We start from the raw sequence: 22,168 nt of genomic DNA, 5'->3' as shown, positions 1-22,168 counted from the left end.
ACACACGTTCAAAAGTGTGGGTTCACTCAGTTTTTTTTTGTCCATTAACATCAAACCATCACTCTTGTGTTCCAATGGGACGATGTGTTAGCTAATCCAAGTTTATCATTTTAAAAGGCTAATTGATCATTAGAAAACCCTTTTTCAATTATGTTAGCACAGCTGAAAACTTGTTCTGATTAAAGAAGCAATAAAACTGGCCTTCTTTAGACTAGTTGAGTATCTGGAGCATCAGCATTTGTGGGTTCGATTACAGGCTCAAAAGGGCCAGAAACAAAGACTTTTCTTCCGAAACTCATCAGTCTATTCTTGTTCTGAGAAATGAAGGCTATTCCATGCGAGAAATTGCCAAGAAACTGAAGATCTCGTATAATGCTGTGTACTACTCCCTTCACAGAACAGCGCAACCTGGCTCTAACCAGAATAGAAAGATGAGTGGGAGGCCCCGGTGCACAACTGAGCAAGAGGAGTGTCTAGTTTGAGAAACAGATGCCTCAAGTCCTCAACTGGCAGCTTCATTAAATAGTACCCGCAAAACATGAGTCTCAACGTCAACAGTGAAGAGGCGACTCCGGGTAGGCAGAGTTGCAAAGAAAAAGCCATATCTCAGATTGGCCAATAAAAGATTAAGATGGGCAAAAGAACACAGACACTGGACAGAGGAACTCTGCCAAGAAGGCCAGCATCCTAGAGTCGCCTCTTCACTATTGATGTTGAGACTGGTTTTGTATATGGACACCCCTTCAAATTAGTGGATTCTGCCATTTCAGCCACACCCATTGCTGGCAGGTGTATAAAATCGAGCACACAGCCATGCAATCTCCGTAGACAAACATTGGCAGTAGAATGGCCTTACTGATGAGCTCAGCGACATTCAACGTGACACCATCATAGGATGCCACCTTTCCAACAAGTCAGTTCATCAAATTTCTGCCCTGCTAGAGCTGTCCCGGTGAACTGTAAGTGCCGTTATTGTGAAGTGGAAACGTCTAGGAGCAACAACGGCTCAGCCGCAAAGTGGTAGGCCACACAAGCTCTCAGAACGGGACCACCGAGTGCTGAAGCGCTTCGGGCATAAAAATAGTCTGTCCTCGGTCGCAACCCTCACTTCAAACTGCTTCTGGAAGCAACGTCAGCACAAAAACTGTTCGTCGGGAGCTACAAGAAATGCGTTTCCATGGCCAAGCAGCAGCACACAAGCCTAAGATCACCATGCGCAATGCCAAGCGTCAGCTGGAGTGTTGTAAAGCTCGCCACCATTGGACTCTGGAGCAGTGGAAACACGTTCTCTGGAGGGATGAATCACACTTCACCATCTGGCAGTCCGACGGACGAATCTGGGTGTGGCGGATGCCAGGAGAACGCAACCTGCCGCAATGCATAGTGCCAACTGTAAAGTTTGGTGGAGGAGGAATAATGGTCTGGGGCTGTTTTTCATGGTTTGGGCTAGGCCCCTTAGTTCCAGTGAAGGGAAATCTTAACTTTAGAGCATACAATGACATTCTAGACGATTCTGTGATTCAAACTTTGTGGCAACAGTTTGGGGAAGGCTCTTTCCTGTTTCATCATGATAATTCCCTCGTGCACAAAGCGAGGTCCATAAAGAAATGCTTTGTCGAGATCGGTGTGGAAGAACTTAACTAGCCAGCACAGAGCCCTGACCTCAACCCCATCAAACACCTTTGGAATGATTTGGAACGCCGACTGCAAGCCAGGCCTAATCGCTCAACATCAGTGCCCGACCTCACTAATGCTGTTGTGGCTGAATGGAAGCAAGTCCCTGCAGCAATGTTCCAACATCTAGTGGAAAGCCTTCCCAGAAGAGTGGAGGCTGTTATAGCAGGAAAAGGGGGACCAACTCCATATTACTGCCCATGATTTTGGAATGAGATGTTCGACAAGCAGGTGTCCACATACTTTTGGTCATATAGTGTAGTACTTCATTGGAATCACAGTCCTTTTCTGTCCTATATGATGTCAGTGTTATTGTTGACTAATCAGACTAATAAGTACTGTGGAAATGTAATATATCTGAATAAAGGGTTTGACTTTAGTGCCCGAGTCCTCTGTCCCAGATCTTAAGGGACTTTTGCGTCCTCCACACCCCAGCTGTCACCATGAATACTGTTGCTATGACTTCATCTTCAAAGAGAAAACTATTGGCTTGGTCTAGTTATCTGATAGTCCGAGTCGATATTCACGTAATAATATGCGATTCCTGTTGAGCACAAATTGGGGGAAACAAAACATTCTTTCCCCGTTGACCCCCACTGTAAAAAGAGCCACCTTCGTTGTACAGATAACAAAACATGCCGAAAAGCTGTTGTTCAATGTACATGTAACCAGGTCAGAAATTACAACCTACGGTTCGCAATACTGCTATGTAGGGAAATAGAGCCAGCGAGAAGAGTCTGTGGCTTCAGGTTATTTGATGTAGGAGAGTGGGGACTCAGTGTCCAAGTAGGCTACACGACGTAGCTATTATGTGTATGGAAAACATTTCATCACAGGTAAGACATATAAACTTGTTTAGTATAGTCTTGTAATTCTCCTGTAAATTCCGGACTATAAGCCGCAACTTTTTTCCCCACGTTTGAACCTCGCGGCTTAAACATATGGATATGGATTTTTCCCGCTTTCAATTATTTTTTCTCCAAAAAAACACATTCTGTGACATGCTCAGTTTTTTGGCGGCATGAAGCTTTCATTCGACCAATGAAATTGCCGAATGGGTTAAGGTCAAACAACTTTTTTATTTACTGTTTAGATTAAATCGAGCGCTCTCAAACTTCCCATCATTCTGATTACGGTAGTCATTTTGTCACCCTCATCATGGCAAAGACACGGAGAAATGCATATGATTCAGCTTTCAAGTTGAAGGCGATTGATCTGGCTGTTGGAAAAGGAAATAGAGCTGCTGCACGGGAGCTTGGTCTTAATGAGTCGATGATAAGACGTTGGAAACAGCAGCGTGAGGAATTGACTCAGTGCAAAAAGACAACTAAAGCTTACTGCAAATTTTTTATTTTTTGTTACAAGCCGTGTTTCGTTAAAGCCTGTGTAAAGTTCATTTGTTTCAATGTACCGGTAGGCACCTGCGGCTTATAGACATGTGCGGCTTATTTATGTTCAAAATAATAATTTATTTTTAATTCTTATATTCAGGTGCGCTTAATAGTCCAGAAATTACGGTACTCACTACTCACTTTATTGTCCATTTGTTTGTGTTGTTGGTCTTGGCTACCTTAATGTTCTGGTCAGTAGCTAGCTAGTACTCACTCACGTGGCTGCTAGCGCCATCATGAAACGGGGCGTGAGGGAAGCCATGGTCACCAACCGATTGATCTTCTAGTCGATCAACAAACATTTCTATAGAAAAGCCAACAAAGGCTTTCACTCCTTTTAGACGTGATGTGTTGTGCTGTTGGCGATAGATGCACTTGACTCAGAAGCCCTGTGTTCCCATTTCATCTGTCTGAAAAGACAAACTGCCTACCCAGCGGACTGGGAGATCTGTTGCTAAAATCGAGTGCTGCCTACTGCGCTGGCCAATCGGATAGCTCAAATCACCATGCCTACAGCTTCCACAACTCCAGCAAAAGATACTAGCCTACGTGAGATTTCATAACATAAAACCTTGACCAGAGAGAGATTGTCAAAGAACACAGCAAAGAGCTGCTGTTTATGAGTGAGTTCATGTCTTTATTATTTTATTCAGCACTGTCAACTGTTTTTAGTCAACACTATTATAGGATGTGTTACTCCCTACTTCCCCTCACACTGCAGCTGCATTGAAGGAGTAGCCAAGTCCATCGATAGCCCTGCGTTTTTATTATTATTAGCAGCCGGTCGCGTCTATTTTAATATTGAAGAATATTTCACTTTGAGGACTGGCCACCCCTCATAGCCTGGTTCCTCTCTAGGTTTCTTCCTAGGTTTTGGCCTTTCTAGGGAGTTTTTCCTAGCCACCGTGCTTCTACATCTGCATTGCTTGCTGTTTGGGGTTTTAGGCTGGATTTCTGTACAGCATTTTGTGATATCAGCTGATGTAAGAAGGGCTATATAAATAAATTTGATTTTCTCTGGTCATAGGAACAACATGAATTCGTGCATGAGGCAGATGCGGTGTGACTTCAGTTTCGCCCTGAGGTGGAAGACATGTCCCCTCTCTCTGGTCAGTCTCACCAGAGGAAAGGAAGGAGAGAGCAGGGACCATGAGAGGCGGATCCTCTGCTGCTCTCTCCCTGAGAATAATATTGGCAGGCCAGGCATATAGCCAATATGCTGTGATAATGTATTAGGCCTACTGCACAAACCTAATTCCTACAGAAGTCTTTTTATTAGGTTAATGTTACGTTTAAGTCATGTTTTGAAACAATTCTGAACAGTAGATCTCAGCTTGCTTTTTCTACGAAAGTGACCTTGACTCAGAAAAGATTGGTGACCACTGCCCCACAATATTAAAAATGTTCTAAGTAGTGAGAACGCCCGGGAAAAGGCTATTTTGAAAAGTCATCTTTAGACATGTTTTACTTTTCTTCAAATGTAGTTTTGTAATTGACCAAATCAACCAGACAAAAAGAAAACTGTGTTTGAAAAAGGTGAAGTTTTTCCTGTGAGCCAATGGTGTAACCTAGGTAACCACAGGTTTTTCGCCACAAGCGGGCCGCAATGTTCTATCTAATACCGACTGGGACTATGGCCAGCCAGCTAGTCCTCCACCCCCAACTTCAGTTTAATCATTAACTTCAACAAGGCCACTGTGTGTACGTTTGGAGAGAGATAGTACTACTTGACGACAAGTAGTACTTACATGGAAGTCTATCACTTCCTTAATCCTTCCTAGTAAATTTCTACTGAACTAATCTATGACCAAATGACCGAAGGATTCACAGAAATCTGCCCGACCAGTGTTTTTCCAAGGATATAGTGTGTGTGTACCTGTGAGGTGGGCCCCAGTAGGAATGACATTACATCTGTTGAAGAAAGCCTCTGCTTCGCGATCCACCACCAGTAGACTGGTCTCCTCTCCCCCAGCCTTGATGGCTGCTACCACCTCACTGTGCTGCATCCCTACTACTGACACACCGTTCACCTGGTTAGAGACAGAGACAAAGAGAGAGAGAGACAGAAAGAGAGTAAAAAAAAACAAAAAAACAGTACATCCACTGATGACAGAGAACAGTGAGACAATATAGTTGATATTTACATTTACGTCATTTAGCAGACGCTCTTATCCAGAGCGACTTACAGTAGTGAATGCATACATTTCATACAATTTCATACATTTTCTGTGCTGGCCCCCCGTGGGAATCGAACCCACAACCCTGGTGTTGCAAACACCATGCTCTACCAACTGAGCTACAGGGAAGGCTGTAGCCATGTTATGGATGGTGATCTATCGGAAGTTTAAACTGAATTAAACGGTTAGGGACACTGTAGGAAGCACCCTAAGAGGAACGACGCACTGTTATAAGACCCAGCGCTGCCTGTTGAACTCCAACGGGAGAAAGTCAGAGGTGGGAATAATGTTTGGAATCAAATCTCTCTCACAGACTTCCATAGTGATCACACAACAGAGCAGAGCCCTTATACACTCTATCCCTGATCCCAGTCTGTGTGTGTGTGTGTGTGTGTGTACAGAATACCTAAGAACGGTAGCTCACAAACATTTGCCTGGTTAGTATAAAGCATTAGTTAGACTTACAGCCTTGACCTTTGTTAGACACTGTTTGAAGTCAGTGTAATTGGAGTGTAATTCACATCAGAAACAGACAGTGGTCGTATTACAACATGGGGACCAAGGGCCCGAAAAACAACAACAGTATCAAGGACTGTTTCCCCTTCACGCTAACTGGCCTTGAAAAACCCTCTGTTTTTGTGTCTCTCGCACTCTCCCCCCCCCCCCCCTCCTGCAAACAAACTCACTTCCCAACAGTGCATTACCTAATCCCAGTACTGATTACCATTCCCACTCTGTCACTGATGTAATGAGATTACAACACACATTCATCCTCAAGGCCAGCACAACAGTCTGATTGTCATATCGATGCCTTGCATACTATCTGTACAATAGAGAAGACATGTCTGTACAAGTTGATAAAGGTGAAGACAAACACTACCAGAAGAATATTGCACTGCATTGCTAATATGTTCCAGGGATGTGGTGCTGAGTAGTTGGCTTTCTAAAAACGTCCTGTACAGTAGACATACGTACCTGAACTATCTTGTCCTGCGGTTTGAGGCCAGCCTTGTCAGCAGGAGACTCCTCGTCCACAGCTCTAATGTACTGGCCTGGTTTAGACTTCTCACTGTGCAAGTTGAAGCCATAGCCCGTCACACCCTTCTTCATCGAGCACAGACGAGGACGCAGCTCTGCCTTCGAGTCCTACAGAGAAAACAGATCTAGTTAACCACATATCCATGTTGCTATAAAGAGACAGAAAACATCTAGTTAAGCACATGTCTATGCCTAGAGAGAATGAGACAGAGAGAGAAAGCATGTCTAGTTCGGCACATATCTACGCTGTTACATGGAGAGAGCAGATCTATACCTCTACAAGGAGCGAAACAGCAGATTGCTCATCACAAAGAGAAAAATTAACACTAACCCCACATTTAAAGCAACAGTTGACATGAAATGGATATAAAATGTAGTTATAATACCATTAGTGTGACAGAGATCAAGCCAGACTGGATTCTAGCGTTCAACAACCATCCAAAGACCAAGAGAGAAATAGGCAAGGTTCCTGTTCTCAATGAATTAGAGAACACTCCATGACAGGTTTACACCAGAGACAAGGAGGTGGGACAATTAAAACATCACCCTGCGTTGTTTTATTAGTGCAAATGTGGAACATAGAGACGGCTAGCAAGGGAAAACTGACATGAAGCTATTGGACCTAGTGCACTGCTGTTACTAAATACTCACCAAGCAAGCATACTCCAGTTTGTCTAAGAACACTATAGCTCCTCCAAGTAGGGTTGCCAACAGTTAGTATTAGCCGGGATGTCCCTTATATTGGGCTAAATTGGTTTGTCCCGTATATTCATCAATCACAGTATAGCGTCAACGCGCCAATTCCTGCAAAGTCATTTCTGTTGTTCGGTCGGGTTGGCATATCAAGGAAATATAGATAAACCTGCAGAAAAGAAAAAAAGAGACTGTGCAGCTACAACAAACAGGAAGCAAAAAATATATGGGTTCTGCCCGTCAGTGGTGACTCGACAAAAACTCTCTGTACTTTATGCCGTCGGGAATTGTCAATAGGCCCTGGAGGGGAGAATAACCTAACTCCGCATGCAACCACAGAAATGCACAAGGCCACGCTAGCTGAAAAGGTGCTAGCAATATTGGTGCATTTTTCCTGACGTCTACTGCGGAAAATGCTCGTATGTGTACCACATGGTTAAACACGGACTCTGTACAACAGCACCGACTGTCTTGTTAGGGTCAACGGTGCTTTGTTTCATGACTCAGATGTTGTGAAGATGATTACAATGACTGTTTTGGATGGTCTGTCCCCGAACCAAGGTGAGACCGTTTATTTCTCAGTTGCCATTGATGCCTCAAACAAGGGAAATAGAAAAATGTTTCCAGTGTGCGTGAGATATTTGTCTGTGTCTGATGGAGTGTGAAATTCTGCGACATGTTTGCACACGATGGCTCTCTTCATCCAGCTGTAGACCGTCTCCTACAAAGCTGGCCAGATCTCACGTCATACTTCAGGTCCCTTAGGGAGACTTGTCCTGTGGCACCGAAGAGTATTCTTTAGTATGAAGAAAAAACACAAGCTGCTGAGATTAATCTGGGCTTTTTCCACAACGTGGGGTGTGTCTTTGACCAACTCGTAAAAAAGCTGAAGGAAACAACGCTCTGCATCAGATGTTAACGAGGAAGTCCAAAAGTTGAAAATGATGATGCTTCAGCGGAAACGGAAAGCTTTTTTTGGATACCAGAACAAGCAGCTGATGGACAAACAATTGTCAGCACAAAGGTCCAAGCAGCAACAGGACTTTGTGAAGTTCTATGACACTGTCATTACATACATTGACAAGTGGTTTGATTTCTCACCAGAAAATGTAATGGTGAAACAAACCGGTCTTCTGTCCCTTATTTGGTAGTGAGAAAGTTGACAACCCTACCTCCAAGCTCCATACTTGCTTCTACATACTATAGTTCTATGAATATGAACAGCAGGATTATACTGTATCTAAGAGGAGCAGTTCAGACTCCAGGCTGTCATTGTAAAGAAGAATTTGTTCTTAATTGACCTGCCTGGTAAAATAAATATTAAAAAACAACTGTGTGGCTTGGGTTGTGTGCGAGCGTCCGTTAAACTCTGTCTCACGTCAGTGACAAGGTTTCCTGGAGAGTCTAGCTGGGCTCTGGACTGGCGTTCAGTGTAACGGGCTAATCCAGGAGTGGTCATACGCTAGACTAAGCATTTAATCCCACTAGAGGTGGAGACAGGCTAACAGCTACATAAAAGTGCAGTAGCAGAAAAGGGAATGAGGTAAACAGCACAGCCAGAGAGAGGTTGCAAACCTAACCTCCATGTTGGCACCAACCAAACCCTCTATGCAAAACATTCTCATTCAGAACACAACATTCTCATTCAGAGCACAACATTCTCATTCAGAGCCAGAATACAACATTCTCATTCAGAACACAACATTCTCATTCAGAGCCAGAACACAACATTCTCATTCAGAGCCAGAACACAACATTCTCATTCAGAACCAGAATACAACATTCTCATTCAGAGCCAGAATACAACATTCTCATTCAGAGCCAGAATACAACATTCTCATTCAGAGCCAGAATACAACATTCTCATTCAGAGCCAGAATACAACATTCTCATTCAGAGCCAGAATACAACATTCTCATTCAGAGCCAGAATACAACATTCTCATTCAGAGCCAGAATACAACATTCTCATTCAGAGCCAGAATACAACATTCTCATTCAGAGCCAGAATACAACATTCTCATTCAGAGCCAGAACACAACATTCTCATTCAGAGCCAGAACACAACATTCTCATTCAGAGCCAGAACACAACATTCTCATTCAGAGCCAGAACACAACATTCTCATTCAGAACCAGAACACAACATTCTCATTCAGAACCAGAATATAACATTCTCATTCAGAACACAACATTCTCATTCAGAACCAGAATACAATTGTTCTTGGAACTTTTGATCCCAATATGTCATCCAATAGAATTCCAAGTTAGCAGAATTCTCTAAATGTATATGGCTGTGGTATGGTTCAACACTAATGAGAATAGCAGGGGAAGACAGGAAATGTACATTTATTGAGCCAGGTTGAGGACAAAACGTTTTGGGGAAGAAAAACCCCCGCCCTGATTGGTGATAAATCCCATTTCATAACTAATGGAACAGATAAGATGCTTTAAAAAGGTGGAGAGACTTTATGACTGGTGGATATATAGGGGCCTATATCTATTTTGCATACAACAGTAATGATAGAGAACAAACATCATATAAAAAGTGCTCCTCCTCACTGATAAAAAGGGCTGTTCCAGAGATTGTCGCTCTGTAATCGTTAGTCACCTGTTAATAATTATCTGTTACCAACCTTAAGAGCAACCTTTGCATCCTGAACCATGTGGTGTGTCTCCCTGCTGCAGAAAATAAACCCAGTTTATATGAATCAGATCCTGCATTCCAAATGACACCCTAGTCATCATGGGCCCTGGTCACAAGTAGTGCACTATATTGGAAATATGGGTCAGTTTGAGACTCAACAGCGGAATATGATTGGTTTAATATCCTAAATGGTCAGTTTCTGGCTGGGATGAACATGGAAGGTCATTATTGAGCGTTTCATTGATTCACACATGGCTTCATAACCATTGACTGTTGAGGAAGATCAACATAGGCAGTATGACAGCTTCAGTACTGAATGGTACATTAAACTATTGCAACTCATAGTACAATGGATGGAGGCCAGGACAAATCTCACATTCCTGACTGTCAAGTGTCAACATGAACATGTCAACAGTAATGATGTCAGACAAACATGATTTTGAATGTGGGAGACACAAATAGTATGCACACCACACACAGAGAGAGAAGAAAGCACTGAGGGCCATCTAAGGTCTCCAGTTAATACAAGCACAACAGAGAGAGAACCAGCCTATGAACCAGAAGGAGAACAGAGAACCAGCCTATGAACCAGAAGGAGAACAGAGAACCAGCCTATGAACCAGAAGGAGGAGAGAGAACCAGCCTATGAACCAGAAGGAGAACAGAGAACCAGCCTATGAACCAGAAGGAGAACAGAGAACCAGCCTATGAACCAGAAGGAGAACAGAGAACCAGCCTATGAACCAGAAGGAGAACAGAGAACCAGCCTATGAACCAGAAGGAGAACAGAGAACCAGCCTATGAACCAGAAGGAGAACAGAGAACCAGCCTATGAACCAGAAGGAGAACAGAGAACCAGCCCGACACAGGAGGAGCGCAAACCTCCCACTCTCCCCCTCACATACTGCTGGTGTCCGTCACTACGCCCATCTCCAGCTCCGATCCCAGGTCGTCCTCAGGGGGACTGGGAGGCCAGGCAGGCTGACAATGAGAAGCTTTGTCCTGGGGAGACGGAGAGGCCTGAGCCCCTGATCCCCAGCCAGCCGCTGTCACAGCAAAAATCTGCACTCAAAACACTATGAGGGTGGTTTCCTCAGCCAGCTGCAGCCACAGCAAAGACTCTCAATCTTTGATAGACAAGCAGTTGTAAATGGATTTATGTTTTGGGGGTGATTTGAGCGGTTTGTTTTGAGCTTTGATAACACTAGTAGTGCCGACTTAAATGGCACAGCTCAAAACAAACAGCTCAAAGCATCCAAAACAACCGCTTGTCTATTAAAGTACTCATTCAGCTTCAAGTATTTTGTTGAAGCTTTAAATGCAGCAGAGTTAGAGCAGCGAGCTCTAAGCATTCAACCCACCACCAGCAGTAGTAGTAGTAGTATTTGACTGTCACTCTGTCTCACTACAGTACATCCCAAATGGCACCCTATTCCCTATATAGCGCCATAGGGCTCTGGTCAAAAGTAGTCCACTATATAGGGAATAGGGTGGCATTTGGGACAGATCCCTGTCTCTCCCTCTGTATTTGTCCTGGTTCTGAAAAGGCTGTCGTGCTGTTTGCTGAAGCTCAGACTGGAACAGAGTAAATAGGCATTTTAACATCATAGAATTTAGCCGGTGGTAACTTGTGGAATAGACACCGGCTGGAATGCAGTTTTAATCCCATTTGAAATGTATTTTATTATTTTGGAACTTGTGAGTGTAATGTTTACTGTTTGCATTCAGGATAAGACCCACCCCTTGAATAAGGAGAAAATAACTACAATCTGGCACACGTCAAGTGTGTGTGTGTGTGTGTGTGTGTGTGTGTGTGTGTGTGTGTGTGTGTGTGTGTGTGTGTGTGTTACACTGCTGGAAGGAGAACCATTCTCCCTCCTTCTCCCCCATGGGAAACATATGTTAACATTGCCAAAGCAAGTGAAGTAGATAATAAACATAAGTGAAATAAAACAAAAAATAAACAGTAAACATTACACTCACAAAAGTTCCAAAAGAATAAGACATTTCAAATGTCATTGTATGTGCAAATAGTTGAAGTACAAAAGGGAAAATAAGTCAACAAGTGGCAACACGTCACAAATCCTGCTGCTGTGATTGCACAGTGTGGATCGGCTTTAATATTGCAGATAGATTGTTGCTCCATCAATGTAATTGTCTGCATCATTTCCAATCCCCCATATATTTTTGGGGGGTAAATATATAAACTCAGCAAAAAAAGAAACAGCCCTTTTTCAGGACCCTGGTCTTTCAAACATAATTTGTAAAAATCCAAATAACTTCACAGATCTTCATTGTAAAGGGTTTAAACACTGTTTCCCATGCTTGTTCAATGAAGCATAAACAATTAATGAACATGCACCTGTGGAACGGTTGTTAAGACACTAACAGCTTACAGACGGTAGGCAATTAAGGTTACAGTTATGAAAACTTAGGACACTAAAGAAGCCTTTCTACTGACTCTGAAAAACACCAAAAGAAAGATGCCCAGGGTCCCTGCTCATCTGTGTGAATGTGCCTTAGACATGCTGCAAGGAGGCATGAGGACTGCAGATGTGGCCAGGGCAATAAGTTGCAATATCTGTACTGTGAGACGCCTAAGACAGCGCTACAGGGAGACAGGATGGACAGCTGATCATCCTCGCAGTGGCAGACCACGTGTAACAACACCTGCACAGGATCGGTACATCCGAACATCACACCTGCAGGACAGGTACAGGATGGCAACAACAACTACCCGAGTTACACCAGGAACGCACAATCCCTCCATCAGTGCTCAGACTGTCCTCAATAGGCTGAGAGAGGCTGGACTGAGGGCTTGTAGGCCTGTTGTAAGGCAGGTCCTCACCAGACATCACCGGCAACAACATCGCCTATGGGCACAAACCCACTGTCGCTGGACCAGACAGGACTGGCAAAAAGTGCTCTTCACTGACGAGTCGCGGTTTTGTCTCAACAGGGGTGATGGTCGGATTCGCGTTTATCGTCGAAGGAATGAGCTTTACACCGAGGCCTGTACTCTGGAGCGGGATTGATTTGGAGGTGGAGGGTCCATCATGGTCTGGGGCGATGTGTCACAGCATCATCGGACTGAGCTTGTTGTCATTGCAGGCAATCTCAACACTGTTCGTTACAGGGAAGACATCCTCCTCCCTCATGTGGTACCCTTCCTGCAGGCTCATCCTGACATGACCCTCCAGCATGACAATGCCACCAGCTATACTGCTCGTTCTGTGTGTGATTTCCTGCAAGACAGTAATGTCAGTGTTCTGCCATGGCCAGCGAAGAGCCCGGATCTCAATCCCATTGAGCACGTCTGGGACCTGTTGGATCGGAGGGTGAGGGCTATGGCCATTCCCCCCCAGAAATGTCCAGGAACTTGCAGATGCCTTGGAAGAGTGGGGTAACATCTCACAGCAAGAACTGGCAAATCTGGTGCAGTCCATGAGGAGGAGATGCACTGCAGTACTTAATGCAGCTGGTGGCCACACCAGATACTTATTACTTTTGACCCCCCCTTTGTTCTGGGACACATAATTCCATTTGTTAGTAACATGTCTGTGGAACTTGTTCAGTTTATGTCTCAGTTGTTGAATCTTATGTTCATACAAATATTTACACATGTTAAGTTTGCTGAAAATAAACGCAGTTGCCAGTGAGAGGACGTTTCTTTTTTTGCTCAGTTTATAAACATATACATCTTTTATTAGAATATACCTTTATTATTCCCCGCAAACTCTACCATCCCTCCCCCAATTGGAGTAACCTATTAAAACAATAACACTTAGGCTTCTACCTTCAGTTTATACATATTATACACTTTTACAATAATTATATTTTGTTTGTTTTTAGTCTTTCCTCTATTTCTGATGTCCATCCAGTTTGACTTATATCTGTGCTATTTCACAAGATGTCTGAACCTATATTCATTTTACAGACCCCGTATGTTTTACATTGGTTATCTTGTTATTAGTCCCACCCTTCAGCCCCTCCCATCTATCTCTCAACACCATCCATTTTGGATTTCTATTTGCCATATATTTTTCAACTGTGCTGTGATGCTTCACAAAAGTACTGAACCTTTCTATTCTCATAGCTTCTACAGATTGTAAATTGAAAAATTTTTTTTTGCTAAAATAATTATTATATTATTGATTGACTATGACTTTTCAAATCACCCAGTATTGCTATCTGCAGCGTTAGTTCTAGGTAAATGTTGCAATTCTTCAGCCATTCCTGGACCTGTGACCAAAAAACGAGCTACATATGGACAATACCAAAATACATTTAATGACACTGCCTCCTCACAGCAAAATCTGCAGAGCTGGGAAGATTGTATCCCCCATACACACACACACACACACACACACACACACACACACACACACACACACACACACACACACACACACACACACACACACACACACACACACACACACACACACATAAACATTCTACTGGTTGCAAGAATTTTGTATAATAATTGAAAAAAAATATATATATATGTTTTGAATCCAGCGTTGTTTTGTGTGTCAATTCAATTAATGTTTTCAAATTCTTTGTGGGTCTGTGTAATCTGAGGGGGCTCCTCCCGAGAGGCGCAGCGGTCTAAGGCACTGCATCTTAGTGCTAGAGGCATCACTACAGACCCTGGTTCAATTCCAGGCTGTATCAAAACCGGCCGTGATTGGGAGTCCCATAGGGCGGTGCACAATTGGCCCAGCGTCCTCCAGGTTTGGCCAGGGTAGGCTGTCATTGTAAATAAGAATTTGTTCTTAACTGACTTGCCTAGTTAAAATAATAATATAATTATTATTATTTAATAATTAAATAATACAATCATACATTTGGCAGTAGGTTAGGAAGTGCAGCTCAGTTTCCACCTCATTTTGTGGGCAGCTTGTGGGCAGCCATAGCCTGTCTTCTCTTGAGAGCCTTTCTCAATAGCAAGGCTATGCTCACTGAGTCTATACATAGTCAAAGCTTTCCTTAAGTTTGGGTCAGTCACAGTGGTCAGGTATTCCACCACTGTGTACTCTCTGTTAGGGACAAATAGCATTCTAGTTTGCTAATTTTTTAAAATAATTATTTCCAATGTGTCAACTATTTATCTTTTTGTTTTATCATGATTTGGTTGGGTCTAACTGTGTTGCTGTCCTGGGGCTCTGTGGGGTGTGTTTGTGTTTGTGAACAGAGCCCCAGGACCAGCTTGCTTAGGGGACTCCTCTCCAGGTTCATCTTTCTGTAGGTGATGGCTTTGTTATGGAAGGTTTGGGAATCGCTTCCTTTTAGGCGGTTGTAGAATTTAACGGCTCTTTTCTGGATTTTGATAATTAGCAGGTATCGGCCTAATTCTACTCTGCATGCATTATTTGGTGTTTTACGTTGTACACGGGATATTTTTCAGAATTCTGCATGCAGAGTCTCAATTTGGTGTCTGTCCCATTGTGTGTTTTCTTCCCTTGTCTCAGCTCGTTCGCAGCTTTGTGGAAGTTAGCTGTGGCGCTGATGTTTAGGCCAAGGCATGTATAGTTGTGTGTGCTCTAGGGCAACGGTGTCTAGATGGAATTTGTATCTTGCTCTCGCTCTCTCTCTCTCAACCGCAGAGCAAATATTGGGTAAGGTAGTAGACCTACTGCTAACAGGAAGTCTTGAAGGCTGTCAAAATGACAACCTCAATCCCCTTATTGTGGCACGGAATCTTCATAATACTAATGGGCGTGTGCACACGCAACTACCTTATCCTTACTAATAAAGATTAGCATATCTGCATAGCACCGCCTAGCTTACATGTGGAAACTAAAAGCCTGTAAAAACTGGACTTTCTTTTAGTCATAACATTCCTTGGTCCTGCATCTCAAAGGTTAATGTTTTTACAGCTCACTACAGAAAGATTGTGATATCCAAATTGGTAGTTACAGTCTTGTCCCATCGCTGCAACTCCTGTACAGACTCGGTAGAGGAGAAGGTTGAGAGCCATGCGTCCTCCAAAACACGACCCTGCCAAGCCGCACTGCTTCTTGACACACTGCTCGCTTAAGCCGGAAGCCAGCCGCACCAATGGCGACCCCCACAACTGGTGACCCCCACAATGAGTCGCTAGAGCGCGATGGGACAAGGACATCCCGGCCGGCCAAACCCTCCCCTAATCCGAACAACCATGGGTCCATTAATGTGCGCCGCCTCATGGGTCACTCGGTCGTGGCCGGCTGAGACACAGCCCGGGATCGAACCCGGGTCTGTAGGTGACGCCTCTAGACCACTGCACCACTCGGGAGAACCCCCCCAAAAATGTTGCCACACAAAATGTAAAAATCATCCCAAACATCCTTCCTCTCAATTTAGTTTCTATGTGAGAATTACAAAAACAAAATCGGAGATGCCAAAAAATATTTTCCACTCCTGCTTCCTTAGAATGGTCCTGGTGGCTAAGGCTTGCGGTCCTCGTTGGGGGATTCTACAGTTTTCAATGTGTCTTTATCGCTGTACCATTGTACAAGTCGATTAGAGATGGATATCTAGTGGCATTAGAGAGTAAACCAAAACATTTAGTCCATGCTTGAAGAAAGAGGGTGTTTTATTGGAGTCTGAAATTAAAAATATATATATTTCACCCTTATTTAACCAGGTTAGCATTTCTGTGAAACCCTTGAACTTAGAGCTGCACTATTGTCTTGCACAGCCACCCAGAGATAATCATCAACTAACTGGAGAAACATCTAGCGTTGCAAATTCAATCAGATCTGTCTACACAGGACAGACTGATAGCAGTAGACTAGTTACAGGGTCAAGTTAAGACACAGGTTTCATCCCAAATGGCATCATATTCCCTATATAGTGCACTACTTTTAACTAGGGCCCATATGGCACTGTGTAGGTAACAGGGTGCCATTTGGGGGTCACCCATAGAAAGACCCTAGCTTCACCAACAATATTGCAACACACTGGATGAACACAGTAACTAGACACAGCAGTCAGTCATCCAAAAACATCTTATCTGTCAGCACATGATAACATCTCATTACAGAACAATGATTGTGTTTGAACATGAATAGTGAGTCAGCATCAACACATCTGATGGGCGGACAGACAGATGGGTGTGGCAGGTGTGGGGCATGGGCTAATGGTTGATTGAATGTGAACAGAGCAGTGCTGCTGGTTATAGAAGGGCCTTTCACCTCTGCTCTGGTCAAAAGGGACAACATAACGCGGCAAACAAGAACAGCCCATGGCTGAGCTACATGACCACAACATTACTATGGCTTCACATCAGTCTCCCTCTCTCTCTGAAACCAAGTCTGAAGTTTACCAGAGAAACAGGCTTTCGTGAAAGAACTCCATATAGACATGTTTTACTATATGATAGACACAATAATATGAACTGCCATGAACTTTATCTTCGTTAAAAGGTTTCTGTTTAGAACCATGAACAATCGTCCCTTGTCTTCCTTTGTTGTGACTCATTTCTGATCTGCTTACCCACACAGTCAGAGAGTGGTGTTCTCTGACACAATATAAATGACTTCCATCTCCTCCGTCTACTAACCAGCAGAACAAACACTGGCTGTCTCACATCTTTTCTTTCCTGTTCTGGTTGTTCTAGTCTGGTACGGTCGTCAGCGGTGACAGTGCTGTCTGGCCTGGCGCCATGGCAACACACAGGACGTGGTTTCCTCAGACTGATGATACAGCACCAGTCTAAACCTCAGATACCGGTAGCTACATGGCTCTTCATGAACTATCTGACTTCATACAGGGTTCTGAGTTGGCTTCCAACCTGTAGAGAATATAATGAAGATTGACCACTCAAACGGTAGGTCTGTACAGTCCGATACAAAGGTAAGGCATCCCCTATGGACCAAAGCATCTCTAGCAAGCAGCATGGTAAGACTTACACCATGGCCTAACCTACTGTGCTCTCTATTGGGCTTGGAATCTCTGCACACAGAGATTGCCAGCAAACCACAGGCCTCTTGACACACACACACACAGTGTAGAAGCTTAACTTAGCTGTGATGGTTCTGAATGATTACAGAGGAGGAGCATACAGAGCCTGACGCTCAGAGACAAAGCGTCGCTCATAACAGAGAATCAATTCACTTACTCACACAAGGCCCCACTCTCATAATTACATGTAGTAGCTGAATGCAGTTCTCATCCCTGTCATGTCATCAGAAGTCCTATTTCCAGGTTCATTCACAGGGTTTTTTTCTGGCTGTTTAAGACCTGACAGCCTCCTCACCATTAAACGGATGTATTAAATTGCTGTATTCACTCTCTCTAGTAGAGGGAGAACCAGTCAGACAACCAAAGGTGAGCCTGGGTTAATGGAAGGGTCTTAAATGGAGGGCCTCAAAGTTTAATAACATAACACACATCATTACACAAATCAATGAGTAATACAATCACATGATTTGAGGTTGTTATATGAGTAACAAAACAGCCTGGGGGGAAAGCTTTGAGCTAGGGCTGGGCGATAAATCAATATCAATAATTATCGAGGTAATTACTTCCCTCAATAACGATATAAAAACGTTTAGATTCATTTTCGATAATGTCAATATAGAATAATTAGGTACAGCAGTCCACTTCACCTCTGTGACGCAGCAGGAACGTGCGGAGAAGTGACAATATGCAGGTGGAGAGGTATAGGCCCACTAAAAACCACTCGAGTGATGGAGGAGCCACTATTAACCACTAAATGAGGGATGTAGGAGCCACTATTAACCACTAAATGAGGGAAGTAGGTGAAAACAGTGGCAGTGATAGCCATGGAGAAGGAGCAGCTTCCAACCAAGAAATGATTGATAAAAATGATTAAACTGTTTCAGTAATTTGGAAGTGGTTTGGCTTTTTGAAGTCCGACAAAGAGCAGAGCAATGCTCGGTGCAAATTGTGCCGTAGACAGGTGGCTACGAAGTCTGGTAATAAGACAAACCTTTTTCAACATCTGAAGCAAAATCACTCTTTGGAACATACAGGAAGTTTGAGTTTGCGCCACGGTATTGATAAACGCCCCTCAAGCACCTGCCAATCTAGGGATGTTTGCCCGAAGCAGTCAACACTGACAGCTTTTATGCCCTACGAGCAAACATCGAAAACACAAAGACATCACAAATGCTATTATGCATTGCATTGCTAAGGACATGCTACCAAATAGCAGCCGAAAAGGAAGGTTTCAAGAGGCTTATCAATTTAATTGACCCCAGGTACGTGCTCCCTGGCCGCAAACATGGAACAATTTTCCTTAAAGTATAATTTTATGTGTAGCTCACATAACATTTTTTTTAAGCTTTATTTAACTAGGCAAGTCAGTTAAGAACAAATTCTTATTTTCAATGACAGCCTAGGAACAGTGGGTTAACTGCCTTGTTCAGCGGCAGAACAACAGATTTTTACCTTGTCAGCTCAAGGATTCAATCTAGCAACCTTTCGGTTACTGGCCCAACGCTCTAACCACTAGGCAACAGTTTGTTCAGGCATTGGGCATTCTTGAGTCTGAAGCAGATATGCACCTTTTAAACATTATTTGATTAATATCTTGATAATTATCGTTATCGAATGAAAAAATATATAGATATTGTGATGATTGATTTGCCATATCGCCCAGCCCTACTTTGAGCCATAAGGTATTGATCTTCACAAACTATGTTGGCAGTCAGCCCAGTGTGTGTGTGCGCGTGTGTGTCACTGAGTAAACAACCCAGAGCAGCAAAGAGCTCTGTGAGATGATGTCAAGATCATCCAAGGGCTTGTGAGTACTAGTTGTTATGGTGACCCAAATCAGGATCTCTGTGGTAACAGGTTAGACAGTGTGGCAAATCTGTGTCGCCTTGGCAATAGAAGGCCAGACAGGACTAAGAGGAGGTGGAGAAAGCGGGGGTCTGAATCAAGTTCAAGTTCACTGCTACACATTGAAATCCATGGCTACCACTGTAAGACTCCTTGTGCCATTATGGAAATGCATGTGAAAGAGATTCTCCCGTACCCTTGAATACTTTTTAGCCAGTAGTTCTGAATGTAGCCCTCATGGGCCAAAAATGGTCCCTGAAAACTGCGAACAACGTCACATACTATATGTGCACCACGATGTCGCCTCCGCCTCTTGCTAGCTGTCACTCAAATGGCGAGGGCCTGAAGCTCATTGGTTGAACTCAAATTGCTAGGGAACTGGCCCACGTGGGTGAAAAATGTAGGAAAGAAAAATGGCACAGCTTCCATAAAAACAGTCGCTTTCAAACTAATGATGTCATGGCTAATTGAGGTAAGACAGTAATTCTGCTCATAGATTATGCATGTTTATAAACTGGGTGGTTCGAGCACTGAATGCTGATTGGCTAACTCTATGGCCCTTCCATATACCAATGACGTGGTATGAGACTGTATACCACGGGTATGACAAATCATTTATTTTTACTGCTCTAATTACGTTAGTAACCAGTTTATAATAGCAATAAGGCACCTCGGGGGTTTGTGATATATGGCCAACATACCACGGCTAAGGGCTGTATCCAGACACTCCACGTTGTGTCGTGCTTAAAAACTGCCCTTAGCCGTGGTATATTGGCCATATACCACACCCCCCCCCCCGAGGTGCATTATTGATTAAATGAACAACACATTGATACATCCAGCCCAAAGGGTTTTTAAAATACTGAGTAGTCGCCAAAGCTGTCTTTAACACAATGTTGTAACAATGCTGTAACTGCTATAACTGCAGTTATAAAAGTGTAGTTACATAGGTATAAGGGCAACTCAATAGCACTACACCCAGATCAATGGAGAAGAACAGTCCATTACACTTGACAACACCCACGATTATGTGATGAGAGCCATTTTGAAATATCACACTGAACAAGGCTATACCCATAGAGTACTACTTTTGACCAGAGCTTGATAGGCTCTGGTCAAAAGTAGTGCACTAAATACGTACTGTAATAGGGTACAATTTTGGGACGCTGCCTAAGACTAACACCAAGGATATATAGTTATCTAGCTAGTCAGACAGACTGCGGTGGAGGTTATCTAGCTAGTCAGACAGACTGCGGTGGAGGTTATCTAGCTAGTCAGACAGACTGCGGTGGAGGTTATCTAGCTAGTCAGACAGACTGCGGTGGAGGTTATCTAGCTAGTCAGACAGACTGCGGTGGAGGTTATCTAGCTAGTCAGACAGACTGCGGTGGAGGTTATCTAGCTAGTCAGACAGACTGCGGTGGAGGTTATCTAGCTAGTCAGACAGACTGCGGTGGAGGTTATCTAGCTAGTCAGACAGACTGCGGTGGAGGTTATCTAGCTAGTCAGACAGACTGCGGTGGAGGTTATCTAGCTAGTCAGACAGACTGCGGTGGAGGTTATCTAGCTAGTCAGACAGACTGCGGTGGAGGTTATCTAGCTAGTCAGACAGACTGCGGTGGAGGTTATCTAGCTAGTCAGACAGACTGCGGTGGAGGTTATCTAGCTAGTCAGACAGACTGCGGTGGAGGTTATCTAGCTAGTCAGACAGACTGCGGTGGAGGTTATCTAGCTAGTCAGACAGACTGCGGTGGAGGTTATCTAGCTAGTCAGACAGACTGCGGTGGAGGTTATCTAGCTAGTCAGACAGACTGCGGTGGAGGTTATCTAGCTAGTCAGACAGACTGAGGTGGAGGTTATCTAGCTAGTCAGACAGACTGAGGTGGAGGTTATATAGCTAGTTAGACAGACTGAGGTAGAGACTAAGGTCCTCCAGTACAGACTGGGGTTGTGTCTCAAATGGCATCCGATTTCCTATATAGCCGAGTGCACTACTTTTGAGGGCTCTGGTCAAAAGTAGTGCACTATGTAGGGAATAGGGTGGCATTTGTGACATACACTGGGAGGAGGCAGTATACTCAGGATGAAGGAATGACACCAAGACGTTACAGGGAGAAAAAAAAAATTAGTAAATACCTGTAAAAGAGTAGCCAGAGATTGCCTACTGCTACTGGGTAATGGTTAAAGGTCAGGGTGAAGACATGTAAATCACTTCGTGATTTCAGGACATAAGGCCATGTTATTGGCCAAAGAAAGAGGAAGGTGAGAAAGGCTGTTTCACTGTCATCACTAACGGTCATTCCATCTTAACATCTCTCTGAGTGCAACATTCTGCCTTCCAGGGTCATTCATCTTAACAGCTATCGGAGTAGGGTGTCCAATCAAAAACGTATCTTTTGACCAATGGGTATAACAATAATCCTCTAAATGAATAATCCTGCGAAGATAATCCTTTAAGGAAAACCAATGGCCAAACCTCATGTCTCTATCATAATCCGTTCAAAAGTTATTGGAGTTTTTACCGCTTGTAGGATGGCCAGATTTAGGGTGACTAAATCAACGGAGGCCAGAGGGGGGAAAAAAGTGGACAAAAAAGAAAAAAAGGAAAATTGCATCACATCACCTAGGCTGAATTCTATGCAAGAATTAAGGCTACTGGCTACCTGACAGGCTCATTTTCCTGTTGAACTAGTCATCTTTCTCCTTGAATCCGGAGAACATAAAACATTAGAGGTAAGATGGATAGACTGAAACA

General features: G+C 43.6%; 1 protein-coding gene across 1 annotated transcript in view; it reads right to left on the bottom strand.

Moving 5' to 3' along the window:
• Positions 1-22,168, bottom strand: part of LOC115201667 (Na(+)/H(+) exchange regulatory cofactor NHE-RF1-like) — a 36,365-nt gene that overhangs the window by 4,898 nt on the left and 9,299 nt on the right. The window contains exons 2-3 of the mRNA XM_029765482.1: positions 6,218-6,388; positions 4,942-5,095 (exon numbers count right to left, since the gene is read on the bottom strand). Coding sequence (XP_029621342.1) covers positions 4,942-5,095; positions 6,218-6,388 — 325 coding nt within the window. The remainder of the gene's footprint in view (positions 1-4,941; positions 5,096-6,217; positions 6,389-22,168) is intronic.

Source organism: Salmo trutta, chromosome 10 (assembly GCF_901001165.1).
Source record: "Salmo trutta chromosome 10, fSalTru1.1, whole genome shotgun sequence".
Lineage (NCBI taxonomy): Eukaryota > Metazoa > Chordata > Actinopteri > Salmoniformes > Salmonidae > Salmo > Salmo trutta.
This window is presented reverse-complemented; position numbering and strand designations above follow the sequence as displayed.